At 41.3% G+C, this 19,711-nt stretch overlaps 1 protein-coding gene across 1 annotated transcript in view; it reads left to right on the forward strand.

Moving 5' to 3' along the window:
• Positions 1 to 19,711, forward strand: part of exoc6b (exocyst complex component 6B) — a 113,364-nt gene that overhangs the window by 62,579 nt on the left and 31,074 nt on the right. The window contains exons 16-20 of the mRNA XM_030076727.1: positions 1,410 to 1,521; positions 2,403 to 2,537; positions 3,457 to 3,645; positions 14,831 to 14,972; positions 18,841 to 18,914. Coding sequence (XP_029932587.1) covers positions 1,410 to 1,521; positions 2,403 to 2,537; positions 3,457 to 3,645; positions 14,831 to 14,972; positions 18,841 to 18,914 — 652 coding nt within the window. The remainder of the gene's footprint in view (positions 1 to 1,409; positions 1,522 to 2,402; positions 2,538 to 3,456; positions 3,646 to 14,830; positions 14,973 to 18,840; positions 18,915 to 19,711) is intronic.

The following is a 19,711-nucleotide window of genomic DNA, read 5'->3' on the forward strand; positions in this document are numbered from 1 at the left end:
TTAACTGGGTCTGATAATCCATAATCAAACATTTGTTGTAACAGGAGATTTGAGCTCATTTCATGCTTAACGAACGCTGAAAAAGGCCGTAACAGATTCACACAGGCAATTTGAGTACTGGCAGGATACAGTGCTGGCTCTCTTTGTGCCTTGTTAGCTCTTTAGAGTTATTACCTCATGACAATTAAATGAACAATGTACCCAAAATACCAACAAAGATATTTTCCCACTTACCCCTAGTGCAGTCTATCAGTTCAGATAGTTTCTTTTTGTGAGTTACGCAGTCTGCTGTGGTCCTCCATGTCTCCCTTCACTCCAGTTAACTACTTCCTGCCAAAGAACTCAGCAAACTGTATGGATCTGCCAGTAATTTGTACTGGTTGGGGGTGGATAGGTACAGTTTGCTTTTTCACCCATGAGGTCTGTGGATTATGTCAGGTATGTGTGTCATTGGTTTTAGAAAGAACTGTTGCTGTTGGGTTTTTCACATGTAAATTTTTGATATTTTGAGCTCCATAAAGCAAAATCCACCCAGCTCCATTGTAATAGTGTGAAGGAAGACAGACTGGAAACCTCACCAAATTACACAGAAACTTTTCTAAATCACACAAACTATGTGGATGGGTAGACTGAGCTAGAGGTATGTGGGGAAAATACCTCTTTTAATTTTATGTATTTTGGGTGAGCTGTTCCTTTAAAAGATTGTTGAAAACAAGGCCAGACAGATAATGTATAATGTTGATATGACTAATACCATGTCAGGTTAAGAAAAAAAGTGACTTCAGTTTGTGTCAGCAGCGGTATAAAACTCCATGGTTTGGGTATCTGTAAGTGTTTTTCCTCTCAGGCCTTCTCCTCTGTTTATGTATTCAGATTTTTTGAGAGTTTACCGCCGCAAAGAGCTTTTATTAAATTCAGAAGGTTGGACAGAAATGTGTCTGGACGTCTTCCTCAAACTTTGCACAGTTCAAAATCTAAATTAGTGGTTTCTTTTAAAGTGGTTCTGATCTTTTTCATCGGGCTGCTGATCAAGCTCTAATCATTAAATCTGAAACAATCTCAGACCTCAATGCCTCACACTGTCCGTAATATGATTATGTTCATTCCCAGTGGTGGTTGTTTAGCCTTTGCCTTTTCCTAATTAAGAGATTGACAGATGTGCCTTAATCTTTCAATGCTGTCATGAATAGGCCGACACATCAACCAAGGAAATTACATCTTCTTACTCATCATTGTTTTCCCCTGTTTTTTTTTTTTTTATCAAAGTTGTTAAATTGTTGAATACTTTGTTAATGTTTACTATGGCTGATGTCTATCTGTGTATTTCGTGTGTGTGTGTGTGTGTGTGTGTGTGTGTGTGTGTATGTGTGTGTGTGTGTGTGTGTGTGTGTGCGTGTGTGTTTCCTCAGTTCCACAGAGGTAGATGATATGATTCGAAAGTCGACCAATTTGTTGTTGACGAGAACCCTCAGCCACTGTCTGCAGTATGCCATCAAGAAGAAGAATGTCGGACTGGCAGAGGTACTGTGTACGTGTGTGTACGTGTGTGTGTGTTTTTCTCAGTGGGACATAGATTACGGAGATTGCACAACTCGGAACAGTGATCCTCGACCTTTTCAGCTCATTACCTCTGTAAAAACAGAGACATTCCTCCTCTGCACCCCCTGTTGAAGTCATTAATACACAGAACGGTGAACTTTGACACCAAAAGATGATTTTATTTTCCTCTTTCCAGGCTGTTTGGCTACATGATCACTGGAAGGAGCCTGGTGGCAACAGATAGGCGTGATTTCACAAGAAAATGATGATAGCATTGTGTGTTGTGTTAATGGCCGTAACTTGTTGGTAACTTTTAAAAACAAGTCCATTTTAGTGGTCAGGTAATGTTTTAAATTCCAAATAATGAACAGGTTATTAACAGGAAAAGTGTCCAAAAGGGAAAAAAACAAAAACTGATTATATCGAAACTGATTATACCAGGACTGAAACATTTGCTCTGTGTTTTGTGCTTTTTAAATTTGTGTATTATTTTTTCCACAAGTATTGTATGTGTTTAGACATTATTTTCCAGATATGGATTATATTTCCTCTGATAATAAATCTGTGTTTATTATGGAAGAAGCATTAGACATCCTCACACACTTTTCCTGACACACGGTTGAGCAGTGTAACAGACATCATGCAAAAACTTTCATGGAAACTTAACAATTCTAGCTTTAAACGTCACACATTATTATCACATACTGAAATCTTTTTGTGCTTTTGCCTCTGTGGGTGTGTTTAATTTCTCTGGGGAAGCTCTTCCATCGCATGAACATATTTACATCAAACATTCCCAAAAGTGTCCAGTGACTTTATTTATATTCATTTTCCCTGTTTGTTTGTTTGCTGTTTGTCTCCAGTTGGTGCAGGCGATCATCAACACCACCCACCTGGAGCAGTCCTGCCACTACCTGGAGGAGTTCATATCAAACATCACAAATGTCCCTCCTGACACGGTCAATGCTACCAAGCTGTATGGGACCTCCACCTTTAAGGTAAACACACACACACACACACATACACACACACCCTTCTGCTCTCCTTTTTTTTCTTCCTCTGTCACATTTGTCTGCCTTGATTTCTTCCGCTTTCATCCCACCTTCATGTCTCTTCTCTTCCCTTCTTTCTTTTCCCCTTTTCTTTTCAAACATTTTTCTTCTTACCCTTTCTTTCCACTATTTCCCCTTCATTCGCTCTATTCTTCCTTCCTTTTGTCTCTTCCCTTTTTTCTTTTTCTCACCTGTTTAGACTATTAACTACATCACTGCAAAAACACAAAATCTTACCAAGATTATTTGTCTTATTTCAAGTCAAAATGTCTTATTTCTAGTCAAAATATCTCATTGCACTTAAAATAAGACATGATCACCTCAGAAGTAACTTGTTTTTAGACAATTTTCACTTGTTTCAAGTGAAAATTCACTTGAAACAAGTGAAAATTTGCTTGTTTCATTGGCAAAATTTGCCAGTGGAAAAAGTGAAAATTCACTTGAAATAAGTGAAAATTAGCTAGAAACAAGAAAGAAATTTTGCCAATGAAACAAGCAAATTTTCACTTGTTTCAAGCAAATTTTCACTTGAAACAAGAGACAATTGTCTAAAAACAAGTTACTTCTGAGGTGATCATGTCTTATTTTAAGTGTAATGAGATATTTTGACTAGTAATAAGACATTTTTGACTTGAAATAAGACAAATAATCTTGGTAAGAGTTTGTGTTTTTGCAGTGCATTGTCATTTTTCTTTAGTTTGTTTTTTATTACTCTGCTTCTCTGTATTATTACTTTGCGAATCAACTAAAACCTTTTGAAGATGCCTCTGAACTTCACGTCTTTTGTTATGGTGACACCAAACCCACACCATGATCTGTTGATTTTTATTAGAAATCTAAGCCGCCCTAATTTCTCCCCCCGCAGGACGCCCGTCATGCGGCCGAGGCGGAGATCTACACCAATCTCAACGCCAAGATCGACCAGTTCCTGCAGCTGGCTGACTATGATTGGATAGCAGCGGTGCAAGGGGGAGGGGCCTTGACACCCAGCGACTACCTGATTGACCTGATCGCCTTCCTAAAGAGCACCTTCAGTGTCTTCACCAACCTACCTGTTAGTGCGCACGCACACACGTACACACACACTTACCATTACAGACACACATGCAACTGTGTGCCAGCAGAGCCACAGATACACACACATCCTTAGCTCCTCTCTTAGTTTCTGTAAACAAAATGTGTGTATTTACTAAATGTGTGAATATGTGTGTGTGTGTGTATGTGCATGGGTGTGTGTATTTGTGTGGGTTGGTATCTCATTTTGGCTTGTGTTTTTTCTATGTGCATGTTAGCGTGGCATGTCACAGGGCGTGACAATCTACCATCAGCTCGTTAGGGGTTAGGTTGTTAACATGAGGCTCATTAGGGGTTTGCTCATTAGCTGTGTGTGTGTGTGTGTGTGTGTGTGTGTGTGTGTGGGGTTGGTGGTGGTGGGGGGTGTCATTAAGCTCAGTTAGGGGTTAGCTGGTTAGGTCAGCAGCCCAAGATTATACACTGCTGCAGGCTATTGACTCTATAGCCCATGAGCTTATGGCATATGGACACAAACAAAATCAAACACACACAGAGCTAGACAGACAGAGAGACAGACAAATCTATCTACCTGGCTAGCTAGCTTTCTATCCAGCTATCTACATACACACAGTGGTCATTTATCAGGTCCCCCCGTACAATATAATACAGTTCAGTGCAACAGCTCTGCCATAAATTCTACCTTGAGACTTGAAAATTTTTTAGCGCTGGTGGGCAAAACTGTAGTTCCCTGCATTCCCAGTATAGAGGAAACCCAAAAAAACATTTCTCATCTCTGAGTGTGCACACATCTACACACACACACACACACACACACACACACACACACACTCACATAATCCATGTTCCCCCTCTCTGTGTTCTTATAAGATGATTGTAAACGCATGAACTGTACTCATAACAGTTTTCACACACTCCTTCTGCATGCGTCAGCTTTAAGGTGATCACACAAGCAGATTTGATCCAAAGCAGTTGCCACACACACATGCACACACACACACACACACACACACACACACACACACGCGGTGGTTGAGCTAAGTGTTTTCTAGCCCTTGTAAGAAGCTTTCTCCGCGACCCTGACACACAAAATACACAAACACTTACACACTCATACATGGACCCGCTCAGTGCAGCAGGGGCCTCCTAAGTAGATCAGATGCTACAGATCTAAGTGGTATGACCAGTGGCATGACCCTCTGAAATAAGAGGTCACTGTAGAGTAGAGTAGAATTGAGTTACATAGAATAGAATTAGATGGTATTGATATTCCCATTATTTAGTGTACTGTGTGTTGACATCATTGTGTCACTGTATTCTTTTTAAACATGGTCTGTTTTTTAATGTAATTTATCCTCTTTCAAGGTGGTTTTACATCTGCATTGTAATATTCGGCTCCTCACTGCATCATGTTAATGTTATTTAAGCCTTTGTTACGTTTTTTTAATGCATTGTCATTGTCTCTTCATGCTGCAAAAGAAAATGCCTATCCAGTACCGTAAGATTAACTTGGATTACTACTGCTACTACTACAACTTCTACTACTACTGCATCTGCCACTACTACTACTACTACTACTGCTGCTGCTTCTTATTATAAAACAGGCACGACTGTGACTGATGGTATTGCTAGTAATGCTACTACTATTGACTGCTACTAATATTACTTCTAGTAATAGTAATAATAAATACTTTTTATTTGCTTCAACAGAGCAGAATAGAACAGATTAGAGTTTTCAGGCAGAGATTGGGGAAGCTCCAAAAAACTCAGAGAGGGGTGAAGCCAGAGAAGATTTGAGGTAGAGGATAGATAGAGGAGAGAGACCAAGAATTCAGGACCAAATGATTGTTATGTTTTTATGACAGCAAGAAAGTTGTTGTGCAACTAACAACAAGCGCGCATGCACCACAAACTCACACACACACTCATACACACACGCACACACAAACAGATCCCATGCCGACCCACCACCTTATTTATGGAGTGAAGGCTCACCGTGACAAAGCAACATTCTAGCAAGGCTCCAGCACAGAGTATGTGGCTCTGTGTGCGTGCATATGTGTGTGTGTGTGTGTGTGTACTTATGTGGTTGTTGTAACAGTTATGTAGCTAGTTGGAAGCAAACGTGTGAGGAAAAAAAAGGTCAGCAGGCTCATACTTCTCAGCTTCTTCAACAAGCACACACACATTCATCCTTTCAATTCCGACTAGAGAGGAAAATTGTACCCTGGCCAAGACCTAATAATACTATTCAGATTCCAGAGCTTAACTAAATGCTCATAATTGAATGAAGCTCACATTTAAAGATAGAACAGAGTTGAAATGAGAAAGAATCAATGAGTGAAAATAGTTATGTCAAAATTAGAAAAGAAATTAGCATGTAATTCCGAACATAATAAACCAGGTTTGTGGCTAATAACCTTCTTGATCAACTTACTCATTTGCAATGAGAAGACTGGCAGTAGTTTCACCTCTGCCTGTCCAGTTTACTATGGTGCTTTAGCATATTGTTAAAGCTAGCCTAGCATCTACTGAAGGGTTATCACATGCATTAAAATTGTTAAAAAAGAGCTTTGATAAGGCTGCCAGTAATTTGAGTAAACAGCGTAATAACCGTAAAGCAATTGTATCCCTCAAACTTTTCCCCCCATTCATTCCCTAATTATCCGCCAATTTTTTCTGCATCTGTTAAATTTACCAAATTATGTTTCTTGCCATAGGGGACGCCCATAGAACATGCTACCTTACCGGTGAGTACCTGGGTTGTCATGGTGATAGAGTGATGTTGACCACCCCCAATTCACCTTGTTAACCCTTCAAGTTTGACCCTTTGAGAATTGACCAACCAGCATGTGAGATGAATAGTGAGTGATGCACGCTCACCTGACCCCCTTTTTTTCTGTCCTAGTGCTTGTCTAAGGCCAGGGTGGGAAATGACCACCAGCCACCCTCCCCATCTTGGCAAAGTTTGTCTGTGTGGCTTATTTAACCAGGGACCTGGCATTTGACAGTTCTGTTTTATCATGAAAATCTGTTTCATCTGGTAAATAGCACTTGCACTCAGAGTGACTAACAATGAGTGAGCAAATCTGGTGTTCAGTTTCTGTTTCAAGGACACCTGGCGTGCTGGTGGACACACTGGCTGTCGTGGATGTCCAACGTGCGTCCTTTCAGTTACAGAATGATCTGTCCTGCTGCTATCACCCATGAAAGTATGAGGTGAATTTCACCTGTCCACCGGCCACTCTGTCCACTGGACAAAAGAAAATGTTTAATCTTAATGTCTACTGTTAAATTTGGTTTAAAATCCTGGAAATGACATTGCTTGTGTGTTTATGTGTGCGTGTCAAGCTTAATCTTAAATTCATCTGTTTCTGTGATTTTAAAGCCCCCATCCAGTGGTCTCATGACTCCTGAAACTTTTCATCTCAGGAAGTGATGTATAATTATCTCCACCAAATACAGAGAGTCTCACATGTGCAGCAGATCAATCAGGAGCCTGCATTGGTTGTGCCAGCTGTCTTTAATTAGTTGTATCCTTCCGTTTTAGCAGGTAACCCAAAGATTTATTTGCAAGGCCTGTTTGAAATCACAGGAATTGAGTTAGGTTACGTCCACTGAACAGATGAGACCCATTTTGGTTGTGCTTGGTGGAGATAATCATACATCTCTTTCTGAAATGAACTGTTTCAGGGAGAGTTCTGAAAATGAGTGAGGTCATGAGGTTACAGGAGGTTGGCTTTAAGGTGCATGCATATCATAGGAAGTTACCGCAGCCTCCTCTGTTCTTTAGTTGGAGAGCATTTGTGTCGGGTGTTCATTTTGTTTATGGTTTGTGGCAGAGCCTCTTCACTGTCTTCATTTTTGTTTTGTCCCTGGAATACCACATTAATGTACATGGTATCACTTGCCTCAGCATCTTCTATCCTAACTTAGAACATTGACATTGCAGTGCAGCAGAGCCTGTGGTTTGGGCCAGCTGTCTGCAAGCATCTTAAGTTGTGAACACGAACAAGTTCATAAGTCTTGAAGTTTAAAAGGAAAGCCAATGCTGCAATCAGATCTTATCGAATGACAAAACCTGGAACTGCTTCTTTTGTGGTGAATTGCAGTTCGAGTCTATGGAGTTTGTCCTTTGAATTAAGCACTCATGTAGATTCTGTTTCATTGTGGCGCCTTCAATCCTGAAGATTCACCCTGAGTATTCGGTCAGTGTCATATGGTCTTTCACTAACACGGTCGATGGGACACCAAAGTTATGATCCCGCCCCATGACTTTTGGCTGCCCTGAGTGGCTGCTCATTTGATTGACAAGTTCCTGGATGGACAAATGGCATACATACCGTGTCCAATCCCTTCCAGAGGTTGCGAATCAGTATATTTTGGCTTTGTGATGCATTAACTTACAGTTTGTTGTTTTTAACTTGACCAATGTTTGCTAAAAAATGTATTTGCAATAAGCTGCCCTGTGTAGATCCTGTGTTAGAACAGCATGACTTTAACATGGTTGGGTTTTGGGGTTCCTTTCCATGTTCAGACCACCACTTTGCAGGAACACTGTGAGGGCTAAGATATTTATTCCATTTAAGCCACACATACTACAGATGTATGTACTCACGGAGGAAATAATGCACTGATGGAAAAAAAAATATATCCAAAAAATATAAAAAATACAAAAAAATATCCACCAAATGGTAATGTTAAGTGAACTGCAAAGCAGAGAGACAAAAGCAACATTTTTTGTGAAGATACTTCTGGAAAACCGAAACATAACCACAATCAGCCCTTTCAGTTCTCCCTGAAAAGACCATTAAGTTGCACCATTGCATCCTGATATATTGGCGAGGAAATGATGGCTGCAGCTCCCTGTATGTCCCTGCACTACTCCAACACCGCTGGTAGTTGGTCAGCTCAAGCATTTTCAAACCTTTTCATGTCCCAGAGCCCCAAGCTGACTTTGATTAAGCCGTGGACTCTGTCAAAATTATTTTTATGGACCCTGATATAAAAAGGTATTTCAGTTTGTGATGAATATTACATTATTCAGATGTGATTACAGAAACACTAACAGATATGTTCAAAGTGGTGAGATTAAACTAATGTTGAAATTATCACTCATATTAATTAAATGAATTAAATGATTGGTCATTTTGCAGAAAACCACTGTGGGGTCATGAACCCAACTTTCAAAACACCTGTGTTGGCTAGCTCAGAAAGGCCAGCAGCACAGAGAAGTGGTTGAATGCATAGGAAATCCGTAAAGTAAGGATTCAGGATGACTCAGTTTGTCCACAAACAGGAACAGGGAACTATGGACTACTGTTTATGTCAGGGATAGTCAATAATGTGCCAGTCATGGGCAAAGAGTCTACAAGTTTTCATTCCAGACAATCACTGCCATGAGACTGTTCAAAAGGCTGTTTCTACCCAACAGTGGAGCAGTTCAGCCGGCTTGTTCAGTTTGTACAACCAAGGATGTTGACTTTTTACATAATGTTTCGTGCAGCTAAAGCTTGGACAGGTTCAGCTTTGTGTGCCCCAAAGTATGAGGCATACAATTTGCAGGAGCCATAATCTGCCCTGATCAAATGTAACTGAAATAAAAAGGCAAAGGTTTTTAATACATCAGGGAACTATGTGCAACTTCTGTGATTGCAGCGAATTTTTTCATATACGGGGTTCTGGTTGTAATGAATTTGTCTGTGGTCGGTGATGAAAATACATTTGAATATGATTATTTAAAGTTCTTGATTAAACTTAGTGCAAACAGGAAGTCAGACAGCCTCAGATTTGAAAATATCCCTTGCAAAATGCATTAAAGCCACCCCCTTCATGTTTATGTGAGCATTTTATGCATATTCAATCCCTATTCTGCCTCGGTCCGACTGCCATGCCATTTGTAAACAGCTTGTCATTGTCGGTAGTATTCGCTACTGCAGCTAAGTGAACAGGACTGCTGGAATAGCGCTGTGTTTATGTCAGTGTGTTTGGCCACACAGGCAGATGAATTTACCCCAAAAATACTTGTTTGAATATGAGACCATGTCCCTTTTTTGACCACACACTGGGATCTTAACTTGCTTAAATATGCCTATATTGGCAACTTGCAGTTCCTCGGTGTTGAGTGAGAAATGTATGTGGTTAGCGGCATATTTGACTGTCATTCTCATCTGTCTGCATTCCTCACTCGTTCTCTAATCACTCCTTTCCATTTTTCTCCTCTTCCTTTCCACTTTTTTCTTATTACTCTTCATCCCTCTCTCTCTCTCTCTCTCTCTCTCTCCTTCTCCATTATTGTTTATTTGTTCAGCCGGTAGGAGCTTGAGTAGCTTTTAATGAGCTCTGTGATTGAACATCTCTCGTTAGCTGGAAGGAGGGATGGAGGTGGAGATGTGGGGGCTTAGAAAAGCTGGAGAAAAGGAGAGGAAGGAGGCAAGGAGAGAGGGAAGGAAGGAAGTATGGAGGGTCAACACCAATGGACAGATGGCGGAGGAGTTTTGATAGATTATGCTATGAACTTCTCTTTCAGCACCCTTTCTCCTTTTCCTCTTTTGCTACTGTTCTCCTTTCAGTGTCCCTGTTTTCATCCTTCTTTCCCATCTTGCCTCCCACTCTTCTTTCCTCTCTTTCTCCCCTCCCCCTGTATGTTCCTCCCGCCTTCTCCTCTTTCCGGCCTCCGTTTAATCCCTCAGTATGTCCTTCTCTCATCCCTACCTTCCTTCTCTCAAGTTCTTCCTTACCTCTTTCCCTCGTTCACAACCTTTTCTTCTCTCCATCATTGCGTCAATCCCGTGTTCTTCCCTTGCTTCCCTCCTTCTCTCTTTCCTTGCTTCCCTTCACCTTTCCCTCCCTTCATTGCACCCCAGGCTAATTGTTCCCAGTTGTCTGTGTTGAAATCTTAAGACAACGCCACTTCTGTCAGATGGACCTACCTGTGTGTGTGTGTGTGTGTGTGTGTGTGTGTGTGCGTGTGCATGCTTGTAAATGCTCTGTAGTGAGGACCAGAATGTGTTTTTAACCAACAAAGGGGTGACTTCTTAGGAAGTAAGGACATTTTGCCCTGTCCTAACAACTACAGAGGCAAATTCTGGCTTATTGGTTAAGGTTGGAATAAGGTTTAGGTTTAGATATTGGAGTTTCTTTCATATCAGACACAAATAGGTTGTTCCTACCTTACATGTTTAAGTAAGGTAGGAACAACCTATTTGTGTCTGACACGAAAGAAACTCCAATATCTATATCAAGTCTAGACACTATGAACCTCTTTGGACTAGGTTTAGGTTAAGGTCAGGGTAAAGGTTTGGGTGACGCACGTGTTGGTTATGGTTAGGATTAGAGAAAGGCTGCAGAAAAAATAAGTGGAGATCAATATAATGCGCTCACAAAGATAGGAAGATAAGAATGTGTGTGCGTGTGTGTGCGTGCGTGCGTATGGGAGGCCGTTTAGGCAGTAATTCATACTTGCTTTCACATCTACCATCATACTCTCTCACACATACTACTATACTCTCATACACGCTATCATACTCTCTCACAAATACTACTATACTCGCTCACACATACTATCATAATCTCTCACAAATACTACTATACTGAAAGTATAATAGTATTTGTGAGAGAGTATAGTAGTATTTGTGAGGGAGTATGATAGTATGTATGAGAGAGTATGATAGTATTTGTGAGAGAGTATGATAGCGTGTGTATGAGAGTATAGTAGTATGTGTGAGAGTATGATAGTGTGTGTATGAGAGTATAGTAGTATATGGGAGAGTATGATAGCGTGTGTATGAGAGTATAGTAGTATGTGTGAGAGAGTATGATGGTAGATGTGAAAGCAAGTATGAATTACTGCCTAAACGGCCTCCCATACGTGCGCAAGTGTGTGTATGTGTCATTCAGCCCAGGTTCAGGACATGTAAATAGAATTAGGCCATTTTACGCTCAATCGCACCCCATGATAATTGACCTTAGAGTTATGTGAGGTGTGTGTGTGTGTGTGTGTGCTTGGGGTTCAAGATCATATTGTAGGATATCCGGTGAGTGCTAGGTGCATGCTGCTTGAACATATGTGTTTGCATGTGTATACGGTCTCTGTGTGTGTGCGTGTGTGTGTGTGTGTGTGTGTGTGTGTGTGTGTGTGTGTGTGTGTGTGTGTGTAATTTGATTTCCCTCTGAGGTGAGGCTGCCTCTTGAATGAACTGCGGTCCAGACTCTTTCCTGAGGTGGAACACAGTTCACTCACACAGAGCCGCAATTACAATGGGATCTTTCTGTTGCTGCCAGGCTTATATAAGATAAGATGAATTTTATTGATCTCCGAGGGGAAAACTGGTTCATTACCGCGGCAACGAGTCGAGGTGAAGGCTGCAGAACAAAGAGGGGAAAGCGCACCAAAGGACATCAATAAAAATGAAACTGGACCGTCTCAAATGAAATCTCAGTGAAGGCCAGGGGCCGGATTCATAAATGTTTTCTTAAGATAGACCTTCAGAAATGACTGAAGGGGAAATTCTAGTAAGTTCTTAAAGAGGTTTCATTTATCCATCTATTTCTTTTTGTCAAATTTTATAAACCTCTCAACGCTCTGAGGATTATCCTGCCTTTACCGTGATCTGCTGGGAAAATGACCCGACACACATAATACACACCTGTCACGCTGACCTGTAGACAAACACCAAAACAAGATTTACAATCTCATGTCATGATTTATTAAAACAGTGTTTACAAATGTGTTTCATCCACACATTGTGTGTGTGTGTGTGTGTGAGACAGAGAGAGAGAGAGAAATGAGGATAATTGCACATGCAGAGTTAGAATGGAAGAAGTAGTGTTTATTGTTTAATAACTTTAAGATGTGTGTGTGTGTGTTTGTCTAATTAAAGATAATAAGCTTGCTAACCCCCCTCCCCCTGATCACCCTGTTCAGATCTTGATCGATGGTGTGTGTGTGTGTGTTTCAGAATGGTTTTTGCCATTCTCATTTATCTACTTTGCGTGTGAATAATTTGTGGTCTTTTGTTGTGTGCCAGTATATATTTGTGCGCGTGTGTGTGTGAGAATGATTGAATGGTGTACATTGTTTGTGTGTGTGTGTGTGTGTGTGTGTATATATGTGTGTGTCTGTGTGTGTGTGTGTGTGTGTGTGTGTGTTGTCTAATCATTGTGTGATTTATAAAGCTAATATACAGTGCTAGAATGGAAGGACTTGTGTTTATTGTTAAATCACTTGAAGATGTGTGTGTGTGTGTGTGTGTGTGTTTGTCCGTCACTCAGTAGCTTAATAACACCTTAAAGTCATGCCAGAGTTAATTTAGATAATCAAAACATGAACGTTTTTCCTTTCCCACTGTCTTTCTCTTTCTTTCTGTCTTTCTCTGTCTTTCTGTCTTTCTGTCTTTCTCTCTTTCTTTCTTTCTCTTTCTTTCTCTTTCTGTCTTTCTGTCTTTCTCTTCTTCTTTCTTTGTTCCCAACCCAAACTATTTTTTCCCCTTTCTGTCCCTCCTCCTCTTTTCACCTCTTTGCTTCATTCTCTTGGAATGCAGACGTTGAGGTCAAGATCATGGCCATGGCTATAGTCTCTAGATCACACACACACACACACACACACACACACACAAATATACATGTACATAGTCATTTAAATGCACACATACACACAAACACCTGCTGCGGTTTCTGTATTAATGCGTTGTCATGAACTTCCTTATCCGCTGCTTTTATTCTTATTATCCTACTTCATCATTCTGACTGCACCTGAACGCTGGACACTTTATTTACTCTGTGTGTGTGTGTGTGTGTGTGTGTGTGTGTGTGTGTGTGTGTGTGTGTGTGTGTGTGTGTATGTATGTATGTATGTACATGCATGAACCCATGTGACAAAGTGCACCTAAACTCAACCTCAATTATGTGTGTGTGTGTGTCTGAGACTTGGTATGTGTGTGTTAGAAAGTGTCTTGGCCTGCATGTGTCTTAAGCCCGTGTGTTGTGGGATTTGACTCAGAATAAAATCCCCAAAATGTGACTAAAAATTTATAAAACTGGCTTGAGGCGGGTAACCTTTTATTCATTAAAAATTTAAAAGTCTGATCATTTGTGATGGAAAATGCCTTTGCCAAATAAAATCCGGACATTCGTACAGGATTTAATCACACGACTGCTTGCTCTTTGACCTCTGACCTGTCATGTTGGATGGGGGCAACGTCAGCAGGTACAAATGGATTTACACTGAGTTAGAGTCAGTCATCATTTGGCACCCATGGGAGTCTATGTTTCATTTGCTTAAACAGATCTTATGGAAATACCTTTTTTTTTTTTGTCACCATTTGATTGTTCCCGTGTTAATTTTAATGTGTATGGAAATGCAGCTACGGACTAGGACTGCATGATTAATCATAAAGTCAGGATCATACACCTCTGCAATCTCAGAGTGATGCACAAGGAGTCATAATTCTTAAGCAGCACTTTGGCATTATCGCAGCACCAAAAGGTAACACTTCAAATCTCTATAACCACCTCAAACGTCACCATAAAATCCGATGTGAGTTAGCAATGAAGGACAAACAAACCACATCACAAAATCCCAGCCAGACCGCACAAACCTCCACAGTGCAAACGTTATACAGTGCATTGCCATATGCAAGTGTTCTAAATGAAAGAGTAACAAGAGACTTTTAAGGTTAAGTGTAGCACTTTGATGTGGTATGTCGTCTGATTAAAGTCCTGTCTCGACAGCAAGCATGTCAGACCTGTTTTTTTACTCAAGTGCAATAAATATTTTTGTTACGTGCAGCCCTACTACAGGTTGATGTAACACCACAGTGACTCAGCCTATATCCAGTTCATAAAGTTTTTCCATCGTCTCTTCTAAACACTCAGTGTCTGGTAGCATCTTATGTGTATTTGGAACAAACAGAAGAAGAACTGGCTAGGTAGCCACCACGGCTGAATAGACAAAAAGAAAACGAGAGATCCAAACTCCATCAGCAGAAAATCCAGGTCCCGCCCACACTGTTTGATTGACAGGTGATCACTTGGTAGTACAGTGAAGAAACCACGCAGTGATGAGCGCTTAGCAACAAAGATGGAGACTAAATGAAAACAGCTAGGAACTCGAGGATTATCATTTTAACGTGTTATCTTCCTCTCTCTCTCTCTCCCTCCCTCTCTCTCTCTCGCTCTCTCTCCCTCTCTCTCTCTCTCTCTGTCAGGGTAAAGTGGCTCAGACGGCCTGCATGTCGGCCTGTAAGCACATCTCCACCTCTCTGCTGCAGCTGCTGTTGGACTCGGAGGTCAGGCAGATCTCGATGGGAGCGCTGCAGCAGCTCGACACCGACGTCCGGGAGTGTGAGAGTGAGTCTGCGCGTTCCGCTCTGATTTATTTATGTAGCATCATCATCTTTTAAATTTTTTATTTTTTTTTCTTAGCTTTTCCCCCCTCCATCCCTCCTTTCCTTCCTTCTCACTTCCATCCACCCCAGTCCTTAGTTCTTGTGTTACTTATCAGTCACATCCCGCTTTCTCCTCCCTCGTCTTCCCTCCCTCCTCTCGCCATCTGTTTCCCCCGTCCCTCCCCTCTTCTTCACGTCTCCCATGTATTCTGAGAGAGTGAAAGATACAGACGACATTTTTTTTTTTTTAAAGGAGGAGGTGGGGGGCAGAGAAAAGGAAGAATGAAAGAGAGCGAGGCGTCGTTGGCTCGATTTTACATGATCAAGGTTCTTAGAGTCACAGCGCGGGTCACGGTGTGTGTGTGTGTGTGTGTGTGTGTTTGTGTGTGTGTGTTAGTGAGTGACATGATGCACAGTGACATGCGTGCAGTGTGGCGCAGGGGTTAGGAAGTTACAGAATTACTTCTTCAGGGGAGAGGGTTCAAACGAGAAAAACGGGGATGGGTGGAGTAGAAGATGAATGGATAAAATGAAAATAATTGGAGGCAAAAATGTGAGGGATTTGATCGATTCAAAGGGGGAAAATCAGATAAGATGAAAAGACAAAAAGGGGAAAGAGGGATTCAGTTGAAACAAAGGGGACGAATGAAAGATTGGATCAAGGGAGTCTGAAAGAAAGGGACGGGAACACGGGATTATGAGAGCGAGGGGTGAAATCAAGTGACAGACAAGGGTGAAGAAATAAAATAGGGATGGGAAAGGGATAAAATGAAGCAAAGGAGGAATGTTCAAAGATAGAGGAACATGGTGAGAAATGGAATAACTTTAGCGAGGAATAAAATAGAATAAATTCTGTAAAAAAAAAAAAAGGGAAAACGAGTGATGAAGTGCAAAATGAAAGGTGACAAAGGATGGACGAGAAGACATTGATCAAGAAAGAGGGAATATTTGAAAGAACGGGAAAGGAAAATAGAGTATAATGTAAGTGAGTCAAAAATAATAAATTGATGGACGTTACTAGTAACAAAATTAGAGAAGGGAAAATGAAAAGTGCCTCTGTGATTTCTGTTTGTGAGGGGAAAAAAACATGCAGAATAAAATAGGTGGTTCACTTCTGCATTACTTAAAAATAAAGACAATATGTCTCATAAATAGCAGATTTATCAATGAAAGAAACTGCTTTTAATACATAGCTTGTTTTATTCCACTAAGTCTGATATTTAACTTTCTCATTAGTTCTCAATTGTTGGTTGCTGAAACAGTGAAGCGTGAGAAAAAATGGACAGATAGAGGCAGTTTAAAAGTGAGGACGAAAGATCAGAGTTATGAAGGGAATAAATAAAGGAAGGAGGGTAAAACAAGATAGTCTTGATAAAATGAGTTAAATGAAAACATGTCCAAGGAAAGTTGTAAAACATCAAGTGTATGAATGTGCAATCGTGAAAATTAAACAACGAGGAAAGGATTGAAATCAAACATGGGTCAAGTGAAGAATGAAAAAAGGATGGACTGTAAAAGAAAGAAAGCCGGGAGCAGGGATTACATTCATAATGAGGGTAAAATAAAAAAAAAATGTGGAAGGAGAACAAAAAAGGGAGAAAGTGAGGAGCTGAGAGATGGGAGGGAAAATGGGATTAAATGAAAGAGGTGTGAAATAAAAAAAAAAACATTAAAAAAGTGCAGACAAAAGAGAAATTTATACGGATGAGAGGAGGGATTAAAACCAAAATTAAGGGTTAGGGTTTGAAAGAAAGCGGAAGCAATGGAGAGCACAAGAAGAGGGATTATAGGTTAAATAAATGGAGGGATTGTGCCAGAAAAGAGTTGGGAGCCGATAGGTGAAATGAAAAAGGTCACTGGGGAAGAAAAGGGGAGAGAGAGAGAGAGAGAGAGGAGGAGTCAATAAAGCAAGTAGTGAGGAGAAAACGGCCTGGAGAACAGGTGAGCGGGAGGAAAAAGGAGTCGAAGATCAAGGGAAAACAAGAAAAGAAAAAAGAGACAGTCGAGAGAGGACGGAAATGAAAGTGTAGAAAAAATAAATTAGAGAGAAAAAACTAAAAAAAAAAATGAATCAAATTAATAGCAAAGATTTAGAAGCAAAAAGGAATGAAAAAAGAAAACGGAGTGGAGAGTGAGAATGAAAAATTCTTATAAATGAATGGACTGAAATGGGGGCAGAAACAGAAAAAGGAAGTAGAACAATGAAAGTAGAGAGGGCGAAAGAAGAAAAGAGAGAGAGAGAGATAATGAAAAATGAGGTTGGAAAATGGGCAATCAAGGAAAATGGGCAAGGAAAATGGAGAGAGATAAACCTGAGGTAGAGATTGAGAGAGAAGGTGATGTAGAAAAAGCAGCAGACAGGTAAACAAAGCAAAATGGAGAGGGAGAGATACTCCGGTAGAGAGAGAAAGAGAGAGAGAGAAGGGCACAGAAAAATGATGCTGAAAAATGGGCAAACTCCAACGGAAAGTGGAGAGGAGGAATGAGGAAAGGCAGGTAAAAAAAAAAACAGAAGACAAACGCAAGGTAGAAAATGGAGCCAGAAAAAGGAAGGTGAAAAGATCAAATGAGCGGAAACGAAGGAAAATGGCGAGGAAGAAGGGAAAAATTAGGTAACCAAAGTGGGGAGGGCACGAGTTCGAAAAAGGAATGAAGACAGAAAAGGAAAGTGATAAAAGAGGGGAAAAGGAGGTAAAAAAAAAAAAAAAAGAAGCGGCAGACAAAAATGAGGCAGCACGGAATGACAAAAAAATGAAAAAGCAGAAATGGCGAGGGGGAAGGAAAGAGATGAAGAAAGAAAAAAAGAGGGGAAAGAGGGGAAGGGTAAAAGTTAGCAGGTAAGAAATGGAGGTTTGGACGAGAGAAACAAGGACATGAAAGGTTTGTTTGGCTGTTTGCTAGCCTCATTGTGCGTGTGTGTGTGTGTGTGTGTCGCGGGGGTCACTGAAGATGGCAGGCGTGTAATCGGTGCTGTGGTGTGTAAGGCCTTGTGTTTCTCTCTATGTGTGTGTGTGTGTGTGTGTGTGTGTGTGTGTGTGTGTGTGTGTGTGTGTGTGTGTGTGTGTGTGTGGTGTGTCCTGAGGTGAAAGAGATTAGCTACAGGCTCGCTCTCTCTTTTTTAAAATGTTTTTCCTCCTCTTCACTCCGCGGCACTCCTCTTTCGTTCCCTCGCTCAGAATACCAGCCGGCTTGTTTACGGGGGCCAACTGACGCCAAGACCCCAGCTTACACTCCGTACGACCCCGACACACACACACACACACACACACACACACACACACACACACACAGACATATTCACACACTTAGACGCAGGCAGGCCTCGCCCCGGGTTCAAAATCCAGCAGTCCTTGACTGTTCTCAGACTTGCAGGCAAAGCCCTATACAAATAACACATACACACACTCACACACACACCACAACAGCAAGGAACTGTGTCACACACTTCCACACACACGCACACATTGACCCACTACAAAACCTACAAGCACACACACACACACACACACACACACACGCACGCACCCCAAGTCTCCCTCTCCCTTTCGCAAGCATGCATACACTACTACCCCTCCCACACTGGGGGTGCACACACACACACACACACACACACACACTCAACAAGCGACCCAGCGACATGACTCTAACACCCTGCCCTCCCCTTCCTCCTCCCCTTCCTCCTCCTCCTCCTCCTCCTCCTCCTCCCCAGGCTGTCATTTGTCTGCCAATCTATCCCGATGCATAGCGAATCCGACCAGGTCTTTTATTATTCCGTTTTCTCCCCCCCTCCGGGTGTTTTTTGTGGGGGGGGTGCTTGTATTTTCCCACAGGTTTTGCCAGAGCCGGCCCGGTCGCAGGCTTCCAGGGTGACACGTTGCTTCTGGCCTTCAGTGACTTGAGACAAGTAGGTCTTTGTCTCCCTCGTGGTCCTCTCTCCTTCGTTCTCTCCCTCTCTTTCTTTCTTCCTTTTTTTTCCCCCCCGCTATCTTTTTTCTCTCGCCGCCTCCCCTCAGTCCTCACACTCCTCGTCCTTTTTTTTTTTTTTACCCCCCTTCCTCCCATCCTCCCACTCTCCACACCTCCTCCTCTTCTTCCTCGTTCACTTGGTTTTCTGATTTTTTCTCCTTTTCTCCCCTTAGTGTTTTTTTTTTTTTTTTTTTTGATGGGGGGGTATCAGTGTTACCCCGACAATGAGCCTTCCTCGTTCTCTCGTCTGTTTTTTAATACTTCCTTTCCTCGTTCCATCGCCATCATTTTATAATCTCTTTTTTTCTTCTCTCCCTGTCTTCAGTCTTCTCCAGGGATGCACCGATCAATTGGTCAGTGACCAGAACCCAACCGGCTTTGCAAAAAATCAAAGTGATTGGTAGCCCGTAGCCAGTCGCTGAAAAAATGAATTTAGAAAAGTGGTGCATGAAATCAAACAGTATAAAGTCCAAAGAGACCAAAAAAAGAGAGAGAGAGAAATAGTGCGTCTATCGTGGCTTTGCAAAGGTTATGCACCTGCGCTTATACCAAAATATGTCTGCCGTGTGGTGCTTTTATCAAGATTTTATGTTGCACTTTAATTTTGTAAAAGTCACCCAGTGAATGAAATATATACTGAAGTTAATTTCCTTTTACATTTATTGCTGCGGGCAGTCAGATATTTTTAATGCAGACATTTATTGTTAAGAGTTGGACTTTAATTGTAATTTGAAA

The sequence above is a fragment of the Myripristis murdjan genome, chromosome 18 (genome assembly GCF_902150065.1).
Source record: "Myripristis murdjan chromosome 18, fMyrMur1.1, whole genome shotgun sequence".
Classification (NCBI taxonomy): domain Eukaryota; kingdom Metazoa; phylum Chordata; class Actinopteri; order Holocentriformes; family Holocentridae; genus Myripristis; species Myripristis murdjan.